Below are 18,381 nucleotides of genomic sequence, written 5' to 3'. Positions count from 1 at the left end.
GATGTCAGAGTCTGCTCAGATTATAAACAGCCCATGTGATCACATGACCAGATCATGACCAATCTACTCAGTCACATGTGGGGTGTGGTCATGTGATGGAGCTAAACCTAGCCCTGGTGTCAAGTCTAATATCACCTTCTGATCTAGAAACAGACATGTTCTCATGCTAGAAGATCTTCATTGTCTTCATCTTTCAGATAGCTGCCTGTCTCTCATGTCCTTTCTCATTCATCTAGGCATTTCAGTGGTCTGGCTTTAGTAGAGTTGGCCTCATAGAAATTTTATATTATATATGATGATTCCTTGAACTTGTAGGTAAAATATTATAAAGAATTCTCATCAAATTTATTTCAATACATCTGATACTGCAGCTTGCTCTGACTTATTTGACTGGCCAGTATATGATTTATTTCTTATTCATTTTCATTATCTATTTCAATTAGATCTGGTGATCTGACAGTCTGGTCAGGTAGAAAATCTCTGAAGTTCTTGTATAGTCTATTTAAAGAGAAGATTAAATGAATTTTTATTATTGCAGAGGTTCAGTTTGTAGACATTGCTCATCTTTTTCAGAATTCTGAAGAGACTGATATTTTGCTCTGTCAGTTTATGACTTGATTAATTCATCTTGTATGATTTCAATATTAAATAAACAAAATCTTCTACAAAATTAGACTCTTGATGATGCTTGTCAATCTATTTCTTCATCTGTTTCTATGCTGTTCTTATATCTTTACTTATCTGATTTCAGATCTCTCTCATTCAGTGAATGAAACTCCTTACTGCTTCTTGATTTTTTTTCTCATTTATATTCAATTTCTTTATCAGTAGTTGCTAGTCAAATAACATTTGAAGTTCATATTCATTTACTGTGAGAAAGAAGAAGATTTCTATAAAAGTATTTAAAATAGCTGTGAAGACATAATTTATAATAAGCAGTCACTCATCTTAGTCATCTTGATAGTAATTGATATAGACGTGAATACAGATGACAATGTATTGATTTGCAACTTCTGTCTATTCATCAGTTTGTATGTGATGTGTCATTAAAAGCTTCAGTTTTATACTCAGAATCTGTGTAAACTCATTTCAAAAGCTTGATATGAATTAAGAACCTTAATCAGAGACAATTGAGTCAGACATCTCATTATATGAATAGTAGAATTGAATGAATAATTAGATCAGCTTTTAGGCTGTAACTCCATAAATGACTGAAATGAAGATTATCCTTTTGCTTAGTCAGTATATTATAATTAAAATAATATTATAATCTGTTTTACTTTTCAGCATATTTATGAAGTCTATTGTAATATGCTATTATGCTTATTCTAATATTGATAATAACTTTAGCAAATCAAAAGTCTTATCTTTTGAAATTTTATTGATTCAGTATATATAGCAGTTCTAAATGTAGTGTAGAACATCTATTTATTAGATGACTCATCAATAGTATAATTGCACTAGAGTCAGAATTTTTTATTTTTTAAGATGTGCTGTTGAAACTTGATTATGAATTTTCTGTAGTAACTCAGTTATCAGAGTTTTTTTTTTCTAAACAGACATCACTAGTCTTTTATTGTACTGTAATACATTATCTTTTATTATATAAGAACTATTTTTATCATCTGCCTACTGCTGTAAAAACTCAATTGAGATGACTGTATTAGTTAAAAACAATATATGTTCAGCAATATTCTTTTTCTCTGAGGAATTGATACTAGCAATATCTATAAAAAGAGTGATCTTAGAGTCGATAGTCTCTGATTTTAGAAAAATCTATATATAGTCATTTTATTGTCTTCTAATCTGTTGAGATCTGCTCAGTGTATCTACTAGCAGATTGACCTTGCTTGATCAATACTTGATCTCTGTAAAGGGTTAAGCTCTAAGAACTAGAGGCTAGTCCTCCTATATAATAAGGACGAATTGCTTGAGAAAGGGAAGAAAAGAATGAGATGAGAACTCAAGCTTAAGCAAGCTCGCGTAGCATGATCATGTGTGCATGTGCAAATGATGACTAGGCTGAGTTAGCCAGCCAGAGCAAATCTAAGAGTTCAACTCCTTATAATACCCCTCTTCTCCCTCTTTGTTGCAGGCCTTTATAACTATTTAAAGCTCTCTTTATACCTAATTTTGCCTGCTGAGAGGTCTCTCAAGTGTTCAAAGCCTTCACTTCTTGTAGGAGACTTGCATCATTTCATGTAGGCTCAGCCCAATCTACTCATTTAATGAGGTATTGCTTTTTCCTCTGATAGATTTGTTCACTCTGAATTTTCTCAATCTCAAACTCAGATCCTTCTGAGATCTCTATAGTGAGTGACTGCCAGTTGATTTGCCTCTGACTAGACAGGGAATCTGTTATTATAGCATGTAGAAGCTTTACATTAAAGACATTGTGAATGTCAGATGAGATGTTCAGTCAGTAAGCATGAAATTCTATCTTTTCTAGCACAGTATATTGATTGTATTTCACATTCAGCTTCTTGCACAGGTGATTAGTTCTCATGTTCTCTAAGCTCAACCAGATCTTATCTCCAGGTTGAAAGCTTGAAGCTAAGTCTCTTCATCTATTCATGTATTTCTCTTGAGATTGCTAAGCATTTATCATTTTTACTTGAGCTCACTTCAACACTTCATGAGCCTTCCTCATATAATCATCTGCAAACTCAATGAGATTATATGACATTTCAATGAGAGGTGCATCAACTATATCAATAGAGGAGATGTGGAAAAGATGTGTTAAAAAGAACAGACTCATACCTGTTGAGACAGCATCTCTATTATTGATGATCAGCTCTACTAGAAGGAGTCATTCACACCAGTCATTCTATTGAAAGCTAATGTACTTGCATAGATAGGTTTTCAGAATCTGATTCATTTACTCTGTAGCTTCATCAGTTTCTGGGTGATAGACTGTGAAGAGTCATCTCTTAATGTCTAATTTCTCACACATCTAAGTTCAAAACATACTTGTGAAAGCCAACCCTCAATCTGACACTATCATCTTAGAGATATCATGTTGAAGAATGATGTTGCAAAGAAACACTCTAGTCACTATCTTCACATCAGTTTTCTTAACTGCTTTTAATATAATCCTCTTGATCAGTCTGTCTGTTATAATCATGATGTTCATGTATTCTTTAGAGCTCAGTAAGTTCATGATAAAGTTCATAGAAAGCTCCTACCACATGTGTTCAGGAATGAGGAAAGGCTTAAGTAGTCCCTGATGTTGATCTCTTCATGTAATGTTTGATCTGCAAAGATGATAGTTTCTGATCATTCTTCTCACATCAGTGGCATAGCCTGACCAGTAGAACTCATGTCTTAGAACTTCTGTCATTTGCTCTCACCTGAGATGACTGATAAGAGGTGAGTCATGAGTCTTATACACTAATCTAATTTAAAGAGGTTCAAAGTCTGACACTCACTTACAAACTTGAAAGAGAAGCTTCATGTTCTTGTTTAAAGAGCACTCAGAGATAGAGATCTTAATGCTGAGTTCAGAAGAAAATCTGAATCTTTTCTTATGAAGAATTTGCTTCAGATGCTGCAGAATCTTGTTATTTTTGCAGGCCTCATTTCACTGAGCTTGAAGAGACATCTCAGGTTCTACACTGGCAATGGCTACTATTGATTCCATTCCAGATGTCAGTATGTTAAACTTAAGTAGTTGAGCTTGTCTCTGCTTGATCCTCTCATCATCAGCATTCTGTGACATGTTCTGCTCTCTTTGTAATAAAGCATCTGATTCAGTGTTCAACTTCTTTAACTGGTAATCAATTTTGAAGTTGAATTAATAAAGAATATTCATTCAACATAGCTGTCTTTTATTTAGTCTGTGTGTAGTCATGAAGTATTCTAGATTCTTATGATCTGTGAGAATCTTGAATTTCTTTACACTTTGTAGCTTAGTGTTCTATTTCTTTAAACACTCAATTATCACTAATAACTTCTTATCATGAATCTCATAGTTGCATTCTACAGGTGAATGCTTGTGAGAGAAGAAGACACATGAGTGTAGAATACTCTGCTCATCATATTGTAGCAGCACTTCTCCTGAAATATAATCTGAGAAGTTCATTTTCAATATAGTCTTATAGTCAGAGTTGAATTGAAGCAGAATCAAAGCAGAGATAAACATTGATTTTAGATGCTTAAAAGCTTCCTCAGCCTTACTCATCCACAAAAAAGGAACATTCTTGTGTGTAAGAATCATCAGTGAGATCATGATCTTTGAGAAATCCCTGATAAATTATCTATAGAAATTGGCAAAGTCTAAAAATTCTTGTACATCTTTAAGAGTAGTAGGTGTTGTCCATTCTAAAACAGCTTTAATTTTCTCCAGATTCATTCATATACTCTTACTTACTTCAATGATGAATTCAAGATATTTTGTGCTGTTTATCTCAAACTCACTTTTTCTGATGTCTGTCTGCAGGCCTGCTTCCTGTAGATGTATAAGCACCTTTTGTACATGCTCACAATACTCCTGTAAGCTTCTTGAGAAAAATATCAAGATGTCATCTAAATAAGCTGAGCAGAAGTTGTTCAGATATCTATATAATGCCCAGTTGATATATTTTTGAAACATGCTTAGAGCATTGATCAAATCAAAGAGTGTAATCAGCTACTCAAATAGCTCATATCTGGTTCTAAAGGCTGTCATCCACTCATCACCTTCTGTGATTCAAATCTTGTGAAAAACTGCAATAATATCCAGCTTAGTGAATCATTTAGCCTGTATAATTTGCTGTAGAGTCTCACTGATTAATGATAGAGAATATTAATTCTTTCAGATGATTTTGTTAAGAGCTCAATAGTCTACACAGAATCTTAGCTCATTCTCAGACTTCTTCATAAATAGTATGAGGACAGCTGCAGAGGAGTTGCTCACTCTAATAAAACCCTTATCTAGATAATCTGTAAGAGTCTTTCACAAAGCCAGTAGTTTCTCTTGAGACATATTATATAATAAACCTCAAGAGGGTTGTTCTGTACTATCATCAGTCTTTTTAATCAGTTTGATCCCATGATCTCTACCTGGGTCACAAAGTGGGGGTAGAGCATCGGCAGCTTCCTTATCAAATATGTTCAAAAACTCATGATAATGTTCAGGCAGCTTTTCTCTAGGGTCAATCTTTGATTTCACTTCTAAAGTCTTTTGAATGTTGATCAAACTGACAGTGAAGATCTCAATGTTTTGCTTCTCTTGAGTGCTCACAAGCCTAGAGAAGCTTACAGCAGAGATGGGAATCACATCAGCTTTTGTGTTTGAACTAAACTCTATCTCTATGCCACTCTCTTCAAATCTCACAATTCTTTGATGAGGGATCATAATCACCTTTTGCTGGGCCAGCCAGGGGTCACCTAAATACATATCATGATCATGTAACTCATTCACCATGTAGAGAAAGACCTGTTCAGTTACATGACTGCCTATATCAATTTGAATGCCAGTCACTATGCTCATTGAGAGTTCTATAAAGTCTTCAAATCTGGTCATTTTAACAGAGAAAATTTCAATGCATGAAAGCTTATGCTTATTAATATAGAATTGAGAAATAAGATCATAGACATTACATTTACTGTCTATTATTGCTCTAGTTGAAAAGGCATTATCTACTAGAGTATTGACAGTGAAGGGTTTGAATATCATCTTAGATTTAAATCTTCTCCATTGCTTTCTCATAAGCTTCTTATTTCACTTCTTTCAGTGTCTTTTAGTTGAAGCTACTTTTTTCTCAAATCCTCACTCATATCCACATTGTTGTTGTCCAGTACCAGCTTGAGGATCATCTTAGCTATTGTGAAGGTGGCAAAGTGTCTGAGAGATTTGAATGAGTAGCTCTTAATCATATGATCTCCAGCTCCACATCTCAGGCACAGGCCTTGCTCTCTTTGTTGATTAATCTCTGTCTAATTTATCAATTTGATGTGGTGGATGCTTAAGATCACAGCACCAGAAGAGAGATTCATCAGATCATCAACAGAAGCTTGAGACTGATTTCATTGGTCAAGGACAGCATGATGAAGTAGAGAGTGTGAATTAGATGTCATATGATCTGAAGAAGATCTGCTCTTATGACATTTAAATCACTGCCTTAAAGTCTTAAGCTCAGAGAGTTGATAATCAACTAATCTAAGCTCCTTGTAGTAATTCTCATAGAGAGATGATTTTCTTACACTCACCATGCCTTTCCTCAGCTCCATGCTTAGAGTGGATTTCAAATACTTCTTTTTAATGTGATCATCTCATCTGTGATCACCAGCTTCTAGCAGTAGCTGATTAAATTTGAGCAGAAAGTCAAAGAGAGCTCTTCTACTGTGTTGTAAATTGTTGAGCTTTTGCATAATCTTTTTCTGTCATGCAGAATCATTAAAGAGCATGTGTGTCTGCTTCAGTAAGCTCTCTATCATGAAGTTGATCTTGTTCTTATTATTCTCAACTCAGGGATAAACTCAAGCTGCTGTCATTTCTTTCAGTCTTGAGTATACATATCAAGCACATTCCTCATTATTATCTAAAGCTTTCTCATTGACCTTAAGTTTTGATTGAAGCTTTAGCTCTCATTGAGGGTAGTGCTCCAGATTAGAATCATCATACTTCTTGCAGTCCAGTAGCTTGGTCTTTGATCTTCTGACTGCAATGAGTGATTGTGAGTTCAATTGAGAGAGAATTGATATCAGAGTGTTCAAAGCTTGTTGTAGATTAGCTATTTCAGCTTGCTGAGCTGCTATTAAATTTCTGTTCTCATGCTGAACCTGTTTCTGCTGTTGAAGAAAGATCATTCATTGTTATTCAAAGCTACTGAAAATGTCCCTGCTCATTGCTTCATGTTGATTCATATGTATATTCATTGTACAAGTCTGCTACTTTATCTCATTCAACTAGACATTTTCAATGTTGCTCATTCATTTGTTAGCATGATTGCTAACTCAGTCTATTCATATACCAGTGCTATTACTGAACTTTGTGATGCAGAATTTAAGACTTTCAATAGTCTGTTATATGTCAACACATTTGCTGAGCTTCATAATACAGGATTAAGACTCTCAGTGGCCTATCAATGAGAGGAGTGAAGCAATTCATAATGTAGAGGATTAAGCTCTAAGAACTAGAGGCTAGTCCTCCTATATAACAAGGATGAATTGCTTGGGAAAGGGAAGAAAAGAATGAGATGAGAACATGAGCTTAAGCAAGCTCGCGTAGCATGATCACGTGCGCACGTGCAAATGATGGCTAGGCTGAGTCAGCCAGCCAGAGCGAATCTAAGGGTTCAGCCCCTTATACAAAATTGATATGATTATAACTAAGTACTTGATTTGCACCAGCTTCAATATGTTCAACTTTAAAAGGACAAAAGTTTTTATTCAATTGATGAATTCAATTCTTGATCACTTCCTCCCGGCTATCACTCAATGTTTGATTGATTGGAGTTTTCATATTCCTTGATCTCTTTTCTTTAATATGTTCATATATTATTCTATATGAAATTTTAAATTCTCACACCACATCTATGATTTTTATATTTAGATTTGATTTTATAGTGTCTAATGCCATCTGGATCTGATCTTTTGAATATTTATTATTATTAGGCATGGTGGTGGTGGTTATTAATTTTTGAAGATTGGTGATGAATATACAAGAAGAAGATTTTCATTATGGTGATATTTTCTTTAAGGTGGGGCGCACTCACTAATGGTGAGTGCGCGTGGCACGGTTAGAGCATAGTTAGAAAAAACGGTTGAGGAGTCAATAAACGCGGAGATCAATTTGTCAGTTGGCACGTCAGGTGTTGGCTTCTCTCCGACAATGTCACCCTCTCCCACTCTATGGCCGACCGTTACGAAATGATCCCCTTCAATTCGTGTCTTTTACACTTTACATGGAGATGTCACTTCCCATCCATTGTTTTGTCAGAAAGATTAGTAACATTGGTACCCTCAAAGCATCTCTCACAAGAGAAATGCGCACCCACTATTCTAAAAACATTTCACACCTAACCCCCTCGACGCAAGATGGATAAAACCCCTGCAGCTTCTGAGACTGCCCCTAAGTAAAAATACATTGAGGATTGTGAACAGTTAGAGAGGTACTGTCCAGGCGGCTTTTACCCATTAAAGTTTGGTGATCGACTTTGTGATGGACGTTACTCTATTGTCCAGAACCTTGGATTTGGCGGCAGCTCTACAGTATGGCTGGCTTCTGACCAGAAGCAACAGGAGTTAGTTGCTATCAAAAAAAAGTCTGCTGATTCTGCCTCGAAATCCCAGGAAGTAGATATTCTAAAACATCTTCATCCGCACCCATTGATCAGACAGCTGCCGGACAATTTCATTGAAATTAGTCCCAATGGAGCTCACAATTGCCTGGTCATGGAAATGGCTAGTTGTAGCTTGACGCAATCAAAGTCCTTGGCCTTTCACGGACTACTGGATCTTCATATCGCTCGAGCTATTGCTGCAGACCTGGTTTTAGCCGTCCAGTTTTTACACGGACAAAGCATTATCCATGGTGGTGAGTAGATAATCATTCCAGATATACACAGTGTCTAATCAATCCTACGGATATACATTGTGGTAATATCTTTCTTCGACTTCCTGCCGACGTTCGCCGAATGATAGACCCTTCGCAATTGTATCGGAAATTTGGCGATCCAATTCTTGAGCCTATTGTCCGAGTTGATGGCAAACCTCTCCCAGCAGGAGTTCCTACTCACGTCGTTGGGCCTGCAAGAGTTGGAATTCGGTCTGACCAAATCACCCCTACCTATTTGCCCATCATGCTCTCCGACTTTGGTTCGAGTTACTACCCTAGTAAAACAAGACGGACTAACGCATATACGCTCCCCCATCTTGTTCCACCTGAAATTTTCTTTCTTGACAAACAAAACGATAAATATAACCTTTCATTCCCCAGCGAAATTTGGACCCTTGGATGTACCATATTTGAAATCATTGGTAGTGGGGGCCCCTTTAGTACCTTAGGTGGTGGCATACTCCAGGACCAAGTCAGTGTTCTGGGAAAGCTCCCTGATCCATGGTCGTCACAATGGGAGTCCAGAGCCGATTTTTTTAACGAGGATGCAACTATTGATATCACGACTGGTGCTCCTTTCCAAGATAGCCTGGAAGAACGGTACGATTGGTTCGTTAACGCAGCTCGGCGGCGATCAGACATGGAAGAGCAGGGGGAGGATGAGAAGAAGGCTTTCCTGCATATGATTTTATTTACCAAGCGACAGGGCTACCATTAGGGATGTTGTTGAGTCTGAGTGGATGCAAAAATGGGCATTTCCTGCAAAGCAGGAAATTAAGTAAGAAATCAGAAATAAAAATGTTCAAATCACTACCAAATTGTGGGTAGATCTAGCGAGGGCAAAGACGTTGAGAGTCACCCAAAAGATATGTTCTGATGCTACGTTATTCACTAAGATGGTTGCAATGCTGTTCATTGGGTTGCGTTAAATCAATATGTTACGGCATTACTGTTAACCAATAACTACATGTTCCCGATTCACTCAAGATTAAGCAAATTCCCGATTTTGTTGCTCTCCTTCAGAATCCAGCAGGCCCCTTTGGCATCGACTCCCATGTCCTCCTGAACCAACATCTCCAGCAGTTCGGGAACCAAAACCTCCTGGGCATACACAACGGTCCCATACTTCGACGCCACGCTATTGATTCCGGCCAGTGAGTCGATGGCATCTTTAAAGTGAGACACGACATGCGCTGAGCTGGGGGGAAGGTCAGGGAAGAGGTTCCTCGGTGGGTTCGCGGGGTTGGGGGTGGGGTCGAGGGGTGTTTCTTTACTCACAGAATCTCATGGCCTCTAAGGCCATAGTAGCCAGTACTGTGCAGGACACTCCGGGAGAGGATATTCCTGCCATGCTTCCGCACTTTCTTGTGCACAACACTCTTATAGCGGGAGCGGTACCCGGGGTCATCGAGGGTCCGGCGCAGGCGAGGATGGAATTGAGTCAACCGATCATCTAGGCGGTCCCAAGCAATGATGGGATAACAAAGTCGGGACCACTCGTGCCGTGCGGTTTCCTTTCAGTGCTTCTCGCAGAACCGCAGCTGCTTGCGGACCCGCATGCGATTGTTGGCGGCATTGAACGCACTGGAAGCTTCCACCTCGACCACAGAATTGCACACTGGGCACATGGAGGTCACTGTTGAGGACGGAGATGGTGTGCGGGGTTTCGCATTCGGTGTGGCCGGATCATCTGCTGGTTGGGGTTGTCCGCCGGGAGAGCGATGTGAAGTTTCGAGGGGCGTGGGCGGCTTCGATAATGGAAGGGGTTCACCAGCCGACGCACGACCTGGTAGGCTCGCATGGCATCAGTAAGTACCCATTGCAACACACATTCTACGCATGGGCGCGCTTACATTTCCCCTCTTGCCTCCGCTTGTCGGTGGGAGGGTTGCTTGCGTGCGTATTCTGAAGTTTTGTGTACCATCGCTGCCGCAAGGAGCCGAGTTGTCTGTGTGGAAACCGCTCCTCGATCTCCGGCCAAGAGAAGCCATCCTGCTTCAGGGCCATTAGACGGTTGTCCTCCTCTCGAGTCCAGCGACGTCTTTTCCCATCCAGACCCTCGACCTTCCGTTCGCTGTAATCTCTTCCATGGTAAAGGGGGGAGGGGTTTCTGTATGTAGAAGATCAGCGGGAGAACGCGGAACGGTAATTGAAACTGGTGGGAAGCTGACCTGGAACTTCTCAGGGAGTCAGTGAGGCCCTACCATCATCCACCATCCTGTCTAATTCGTCACTTTGATCGGTTGGCGCCTGGCAGGTCACAAGAAACTAGCAGCATTGATATCTCGAATAACTTTATCTAAAATCTTACATTATTCTTTCACTTTTAACCCGTCTTCGCCGGTAACACCAGGAATGAGCTGGCAATTGCTTGTCACTCCATATATCCCAGGCCTGCGCAAACCCTATTTGAGCAGAACACAAGCGCGATAGATCAACTGTCAAGGTGACCATGAGGAGGCAACCAAAGACCATCAACAGTATGGAGCCTATCGTCAAGAACACAATATCTTCCATCAACAACGCGTTGACGCGCCGAAATCCCACCCTCCGGTATGTGATCTTGTCTCTGGAGGATTGTTGTATTTGGACTGCTTCAGTTGCAGATGTACTGGTGTGGGATAGTCCGGAAAGGGGTTTAACATTTGACTAGTGACCGAATCAGGTCACCAGTGCTCTGCTAGAATTTTGCACTTGATGTAATCCAAAATGACTATCATATACATAGCGTTCAGTGTTGGCTGGGCAGATTCTAATCACTCGACAATACAATCCGGATAAATACATAGCCTCACATTCCAGATCCTCTAACCTCAAGTTAGCCAGATATACCAGCAAGACAGGCATACAAGACAACAATGAAACAAAAGTAATTCACTGACTCCCATTTGACTGAACCTATATTTAGCACTTCCGCGGCTTTTTCTGATGTTATGATCTCCTAGGCTCTGGAAAAGGGGACTGTGCTCACTTTCTCACCTGAGAGGCCCTTCTTGCAGACCCGACGTCCAACCTCTCCTTGTATTGCTTGAGCTGATCTGGATGGACCTTCGCAACGTCATCCTCCAACTGCCATATGGGCGCCCACAGGAGAAATTCAAGATGCCCTTCCCTAGTCTCATGATGTAGCAGGATATTCGGGGGGCCGCTTGTGTCTGGCTCAAGGTGGTGTGCAAAAGAGTCGCTGAGTGTGGCATGGGTTTCCTCAGAGATGTTATCTGGCAGTGCACTGGAGATGGACTACGGTGGTGATGGTTCAACATTCTCCTTGCTGCTGCCAGCGCAGTTGAGGCCTCCTGTATTCATTAATATATGCCCTCTGCAGCCCACAGTATCAGGGAAACTAACGTTCACATGCAGTGACCACTGTTGGCTCTGGCTCTGTCTGGTACTGGCTGGAGGGGTCCTGTTGGATGTGATCCTGACTGTGGCTGCGTCTGCAACTCCTCTTCCAAGTCCTGAATTGATGTTGCCTCTCTGCTCCTTCCATCACCAGTTTCACTATCACACTCACACTTGGTGTCGCCTCCAAGGGGTGACATTTCTCAATCTTCACTGAGAGGTTCTGTGTTGTGTTTTTCATCCAGTCTATCATCCAGATCAATCAGGTTGTCTGGTGATGATCCAGGTTCACTGTCAGCTGAGTGAGGAAGGCTCAGGCGGACAAATTGTGACAGAAGTTGATCCATAGTCAGGGGACTTGATCTAGGTGACCTCTGGGTATCATAGAAGCTCAACTGCCAAGGATTCTTGTTTGAATACTGATCAGATTTTGTACTGACAACTCAGGGCTGTTTTACGTACCTGGAATCTCGTGTACCACAGCATGTTCTGGTAGAGAGAGTGATTGTTTCAACTCCCAAGAGTAGTTAACTATACTTTTTTCGACGTCCTCTAAAAAGCTTTAGCCACCAGTTAACCAGTTTTTTTTGGATGTTGATTGACATCACGTGTTTAGACGCGGGGCGTATGTCTTTCAACACGAACCTAAACTTCTCCGTTCACAGGAACTTCAATCTACAAATATGCTCAATGTTGACAACAAATTGCACCAACTGCAAGTTCCTGTGATGCCACTAACTGCCCTTTGATAAGTGCCAGCCATGAGATGACTCTATGACAAAGCATAATTTAGAAGATCACCTGTCCTGGCTGTTGAATCGTGGGCCTTTCATACCGCCTCTGCTGCCAGCGCAAGCACATAACACGGCTGGAGAGAGCACAACACAGCCAAGCGCTCCTGGCTTTCCAACCCCTTCCGATGAGGCGTATAGCACCAACAACGAGACTATTGTCATTTTAAAGCCTAGCGAACACAACTTTGGCTCACAGGATGCTAAGGTTCAGGAAGCCGATATCGGGTATGAGTTGATATCGGCTGTGGATATGGCCCGGCTTCAATTTGCTCCCCCGTCGTCTACGAAGCCTCGAATGTTGAGTACTATCAAGCAAAACCCGCCTACTTCACCAGACACATCCTGTGTTTTGAAGAGACACTACAGCTTTCCTGGTCCTGATGAGGCGCATTCTCGACCGAAGAACAACAGTTGGTTATCCCATTGAATTCGCCCTTGCCCTCCATATATATTAACCGTATAATTAGCTAGTGTATGGAGCCCCTCAGGAACCACTCCACCACTAATGAGTCCGAAATCATTATCTCGTCAAGAGTCTTATCCTCGGGATTCTAAGGTTTCCGCAAACATTGTCGATGCTATCGATTTAACCGGTGATCAAAGCCTCCATACTACATCGTCGGGAACCGTTGAAGCTTTTGGGGAACCACTACGAATATGGAGGGAAGACTACGCATCCCGTCCCGAGCCATTGGGAAGTCGTGGCGTAAAACGAAAGAGCGACGAATACGAAGCAGACACAAAATTCTCAAGGAAACTATTGTCGCGAAGTTGCTCTCCAATGTCTCCAGTGCAATCAGACAAAAAGGAACGCGCCGATTTCGCTCTAAATTCAACGCATAGCAAGTATGTTAAAAGGCCTTCGTTACACACGGTTATTGGTGACTCAGAGGGTGAAGACGATGGGATTGATATTTTTCCCACTGATAACGAAGAGGGCTACCGGTCTCCTAAATGTCCATTGAATGGACTTGACTTGTATCCAAAGCTATCTAAGCCGCGAAACGGCCGGCCGGAAAAAGCCAAACCCAAGAAATTGCCGTCCTTTGATCGAGCAACTTCAAGGGAGACTAGTTGCCGGCCCTCTGTTGCTTCTCCTGTCCAGCAACACACCACTATATCGAATATACAGAAACACAAAGATCGTAGCAATGTCTCCGATAGTTCTAGGTCCTGTGGCTCTCCCAGCCATCAAGGAAGACAAAATCCTACCTTGGCCCATTTTCTCTCTCTTCCCACTCGTTCCGTTGGCAATTTCCTGGAAAGGCTTAAAAGTGACCGTTCAAGAAATGCAGAGTTGGCGTATCAGCGGGCTATGGACGCTATTGATGCTTCTGATTTAATTCGTGAAAATAAGATCTTGAACTCAAAGATTGGAGCCCTTGAGAATCTCCAAATGGAACACAAAACCTATTCTTCGCTGCTGACTAAACAGAATGAACTTAAAAGGCGAATAATACAGTCTGTGGAACGAGCAACGATTCTCCCTGGATCGTCTGCTGATGTTGACGAAGCTCGAAAACTTGTATGGCAGAGGCAGGAACAAGAAGCTAAATTGGTTGACTTGATTGAGCAATCGGGGATCCTTAGCGAAAATTCGACCGCCGTCAACGGTGCTGAGCCACCAGAACATAAAATTTTAATTACGGGAACACAGTTTCCAAAGCAGCGAACCTATGATATTCCAAAGTCTTTCGATTCCTTTTCTTCTTCATCCTGCCTCCCTAATATTTCCCGCCTTCTTCCACCGTCTGTGCCGTCGACGCTCACAGGACCCAAAACTCCCCGAAGATTTAGTTCTGGAAATACATCTTTCCGCGATAATAATGATGACGACGAGTTCATGCTGGATAGTGATGATATATTCTCGAGGAATATGGGAACTCCTGTTGCCCTTGATATGCTGGATTTCGACAACGATGCGGATGATTTTGATATGCTTGAGGCAGCGAAACATTTTGAAAATCAATGGTCTGGATCTGCACGCGAGCATGTTTTTGGAAGCCAGAACTTTGGTCGTGGGCCAACCTCCTCTGCCAAGAAACCCGTGCCTGAATCATTGCAGTATCCTTGGTCCAAGGATGTCAAGTCCGCATTGTTACATCGTTTCGGACTCTCTGGGTTTCGTCTCAATCAATTGGAAGCCATTAACGCCACACTAAGCGGGAAAGATGCTTTTGTTTTGATGCCAACAGGGGGAGGGAAGTCTCTCTGCTACCAATTACCTGCTGTCGTCAACAGCGGTACTACAAAAGGGGTTACGGTTGTCATATCACCTCTTTTGAGTTTGATGGAAGACCAGGTTGCACATTTGAAAGAATTACACATCCAGGCGTTCCTCCTGAACGGAGACGTGAGCAAGGAACACAAATCTTTGATATACAGTGCTCTAGCCAACCCTAATGTTGAGAAGCTTATACAATTACTTTATGTCACCCCTGAAATGGTGAATAAAAATGGAGCATTGCTAGGTGCATTGAGTCACCTTCACAGCAGAAAGAAGTTGGCACGCATTGTTATCGACGAAGCTCATTGTGTAAGTCAATGGGGCCATGATTTCCGACCCGATTACAAAGAATTGGGCAACACCAGAGCAAAGTTCCCAGGAATACCGCTCATGGCACTTACTGCCACTGCCACAGAAAATGTCAAAATTGACGTTATCCACAACCTCGGTATGCGTAACGCGGAAGTATTTGTCCAGTCTTTCAACAGACCCAATCTGACCTACGAAGTCCGACCGAAGCCCAAAAACACAAATGTTATTGAGAGCATTGCTGAAACAATCAACGAATCATACAGTGGTCAAGCCGGAATAATTTACTGCCTATCAAGACAAAGTTGCGAAAAAGTGGCAGCACAGTTGCGTGATAAGTACAAGATAAAGGCTGCCCACTATCATGCTGGTTTGCCCTCGGAAGAACGAATATCGATTCAAAGAGATTGGCAATCTGGAAAATACAATGTTATCGTGGCAACAATTGCCTTTGGAATGGGAATCGACAAGGCAGACGTTCGTTTTGTGATACATCATACCATACCGAAGAGCCTTGAGGGATATTACCAGGAAACTGGGCGAGCTGGGCGAGATGGCAAACGGTCAGGTTGCTATCTTTATTATGGATTTCAAGATACGGGACCCCTACGGCATATGATTGACAAGGGCGAGGGGAGTTTCGAGCAGAAAAAGCGCCAACGCCAAATGCTTCGCCACGTTGTCCAGTTCTGTGAAAATGAAAGTGATTGCCGGAGGGTACAGATCCTTGCCTACTTCAATGAAAAGTTTGAGCGAGAGAACTGCAATCGCTCTTGTGATAACTGTAAGTCGGACTTGACTTTTGAATCAATGGATTTCACAGATCTTGCTGTTTCTGCTGTGAACCTCGTTGGGCGTCTCGAGAAGCAGAAGGTGACAACACTCTACTGTGTGGATATCTTCAGGGGAGCTACGAGGAAATTTGCAGACTCTGAGCACAAATACTTTCCCGAATTTGGTGTTGGGTCTGAGTTGGATCGCTCTGATGTCCAACGATTATTTTCCTACCTGCTTTGTGAAGAGGCCTTGAAGGAAGAGAATGTTATCAACAACGCACATTTTGCTACTCAATACGTGCAGCTTGGCGTTAGAGCATCCGAATTCCTCAATCGTCGTCGTAAGATCATGCTCCCAATTCGCGTTTCAGCAAATCGGAAAGCTACCTCCCTAGCTAAACCCGCCGCCACGCGAAATCGCGGAACTCGAGTTCGTTCACTGGGGAACGAGCATCCACAGTCTACTAATGTTTCATCTCCTGTTCAAGCATCATTGCGGCGACGGAATCTTGGACGAGGTTTTGTAGGCCCGAACATACCTGAAGATGACGACGAGGATGATAGCGATGGCTTCGAACCAATACGTGAGGCTGGTCAACATAGTCGGTCGGATGCCAATGATCTGGGACCTCCAATCACCGATGACGGAAAATTTTCTCGGCTGGATCACCTCCAGAGCATTATGGTGGAGGAGTTTATGTTTTATGCCAAAAATACATGCCATGATGTATGTTACACTTCATACTTTTTGGGGGCTTTAAATTCCCGCTAACCCTATAACAGATTATGTTGAAAAGATCCCTTCGAAGTCAACCATTTCCTGATGCTATTCTGCGAGAAATGGCAATCAACTTGCCGAAAGGTAAATACCAATGAAAGTGTGACAGGCCTCTCTTGCTAATATATAGCCAGATAAAAAACAACTTTTGAAAATACCCAATATTGATCCAGACAGGGTCGAGCGTTATGGGACCCAGTTTCTTCACCTTATTCGACGAGCAGAGGATCGCTATCAGGAACTCGTGGCAGAGAGAGATAGGGATGGATCTCCGATTCCAGACCCGAATCATGAAAACGTCATCAACATCAGCAGCGATTCCGAACTAGGCTTTAGCGACGACCTTGACGATTTTATTGACGACACGCAAGCTACAGGTGTCCCGCTAGACGAGCAAAGCTCTTTCTTTGAACAAGATGACGAGGTCGCTGCATTTAATGCTCGCAGTGAGTTAACGCCTGCTGACTCCAGTTCACTACTTACGTTGTCACTAATCGGTACATTCGACAGTGTATGAACTTCAAACAACGCGAGCTTCTGGCCCTGCCACCGGCACACCCAAGACGCAGCAACCTCCAGGGCCGTCAAATCATGGTGCTGGTTCGTATAGATACGGTAAGAATTCATATGCCAAGAAGAATTCAAGAACTCGACCAAATGGAGGCGGTAGTGGTGGAGCTGTATCAAGCAGAAAACCAGGAAAACCTCGAACAAAAAAGAGGACCCAAGGGTCATCTTCACGCCAGTCTAAACGCGGTGTGTCTGGCTCAGGATCTCGCGGTGTTGGCATTGGTATGATGCCGACGTAGCATGGATTAATCTTGTTAATTTCAATATTAAACACACTCCTTTCTGAGCTCTGCGGCTCATACATCAATGATCTGTTCTTCTTACTTTCCTTTGGTCCTTTCCTACCGATATTGTTTAGAACTCCACCGCATTTCAGTTAACAATGAAGAAAGAATACCAATGACTACTCCCCAGCTTTTGGCATGCTTCAGCTCCACATTACCTACCAAATTATTTACCTTCTCCTTCCACAATATATTCTTATAGATTCCTAAACCAAAACAGTGCATCAAACTGGAGCATGGTATATGACTTTTCAATGGTTATGGCAAGTTCGTTATTTCGTGTGAAAGGCAGATTTTATCCCCTATGATACCCCAACATGTTCATTCATGTATTGTACATATTTACTACAATGGGAATCTCAACAACAATGTTTAATAAAGGCATGCTGTATATTAGCTTTACTGTATGGTATTCGTCAATTTGCAAGCTGTCCCAGCTTCAGAACTTTGGATGTACGGCAGCAGCGGTATCAACTATAGTTAATTTAGTTTGCTTTGGTGTAAAACGAAGAGTGAGAAAACAAGAATAAAGGAGAAGATGCATTCTTTGCACATACGGAATAGCAATTCGCTGAGCAATTCATCGAGAACAAACCGGTTCCTACAATAAATCACTTCCCTAAATATTATCTCCCATCGAAAGAATAGAAATACAGCTTGAAATTGAATCCGGCAAACCACAACGTTATCTGAAGGAAAGACAAAAGATGGTAAAGTGGTAAGTAAACATCCAAGAAATTGCTTTAAAATACCTAGAGATAT

General features: G+C 41.5%; 4 protein-coding genes across 4 annotated transcripts; 2 read left to right on the top strand and 2 right to left on the bottom strand.

The window, feature by feature from the left end:
• Nucleotides 1-7,813: 7,813 nt before the first annotated feature.
• On the top strand, nucleotides 7,814-9,257 carry PAAG_01090 (kinase domain-containing protein; the record flags this gene model as incomplete). Its single annotated transcript, XM_015844240.1, has 3 exons — nucleotides 7,814-7,843; nucleotides 8,167-8,518; nucleotides 8,626-9,257. 3 exons carry the CDS (start codon nucleotides 7,814-7,816, stop codon nucleotides 9,255-9,257), a joined length of 1,014 nt encoding a protein of 337 aa, XP_015701021.1.
• Nucleotides 9,258-9,517: 260 nt separating this feature from the next.
• On the bottom strand, nucleotides 9,518-12,081 carry PAAG_11204 (hypothetical protein; the record flags this gene model as incomplete). Its single annotated transcript, XM_015846896.1, has 7 exons — nucleotides 9,518-9,737; nucleotides 9,818-10,035; nucleotides 10,093-10,325; nucleotides 10,393-10,649; nucleotides 10,851-11,188; nucleotides 11,519-11,779; nucleotides 11,932-12,081. 7 exons carry the CDS (start codon nucleotides 12,079-12,081, stop codon nucleotides 9,518-9,520), a joined length of 1,677 nt encoding a protein of 558 aa, XP_015703503.1.
• A 3-nt stretch (nucleotides 12,082-12,084) lies between these two features.
• Nucleotides 12,085-12,367, bottom strand: PAAG_11203 (hypothetical protein; the record flags this gene model as incomplete). The annotated part of the gene is made up of 2 exons (XM_015846895.1): nucleotides 12,085-12,300; nucleotides 12,344-12,367. 2 exons carry the CDS (start codon nucleotides 12,365-12,367, stop codon nucleotides 12,085-12,087), a joined length of 240 nt encoding a protein of 79 aa, XP_015703502.1.
• A 288-nt stretch (nucleotides 12,368-12,655) lies between these two features.
• On the top strand, nucleotides 12,656-17,574 carry PAAG_01087 (ATP-dependent DNA helicase Q1; the record flags this gene model as incomplete). Its single annotated transcript, XM_015844239.1, has 5 exons — nucleotides 12,656-13,085; nucleotides 13,143-16,714; nucleotides 16,771-16,849; nucleotides 16,900-17,211; nucleotides 17,276-17,574. 5 exons carry the CDS (start codon nucleotides 12,656-12,658, stop codon nucleotides 17,572-17,574), a joined length of 4,692 nt encoding a protein of 1,563 aa, XP_015701020.1.
• Between the last annotated feature and the right edge of the window lie 807 nt (nucleotides 17,575-18,381).

The sequence above is a fragment of the Paracoccidioides lutzii genome, assembly GCF_000150705.2.
Source record: "Paracoccidioides lutzii Pb01 unplaced genomic scaffold supercont2.2, whole genome shotgun sequence".
NCBI lineage: Eukaryota > Fungi > Ascomycota > Eurotiomycetes > Onygenales > Ajellomycetaceae > Paracoccidioides > Paracoccidioides lutzii.
Note: the sequence above shows the minus strand (reverse complement) of the source record. Positions and strands in the feature narration are given on the sequence as shown.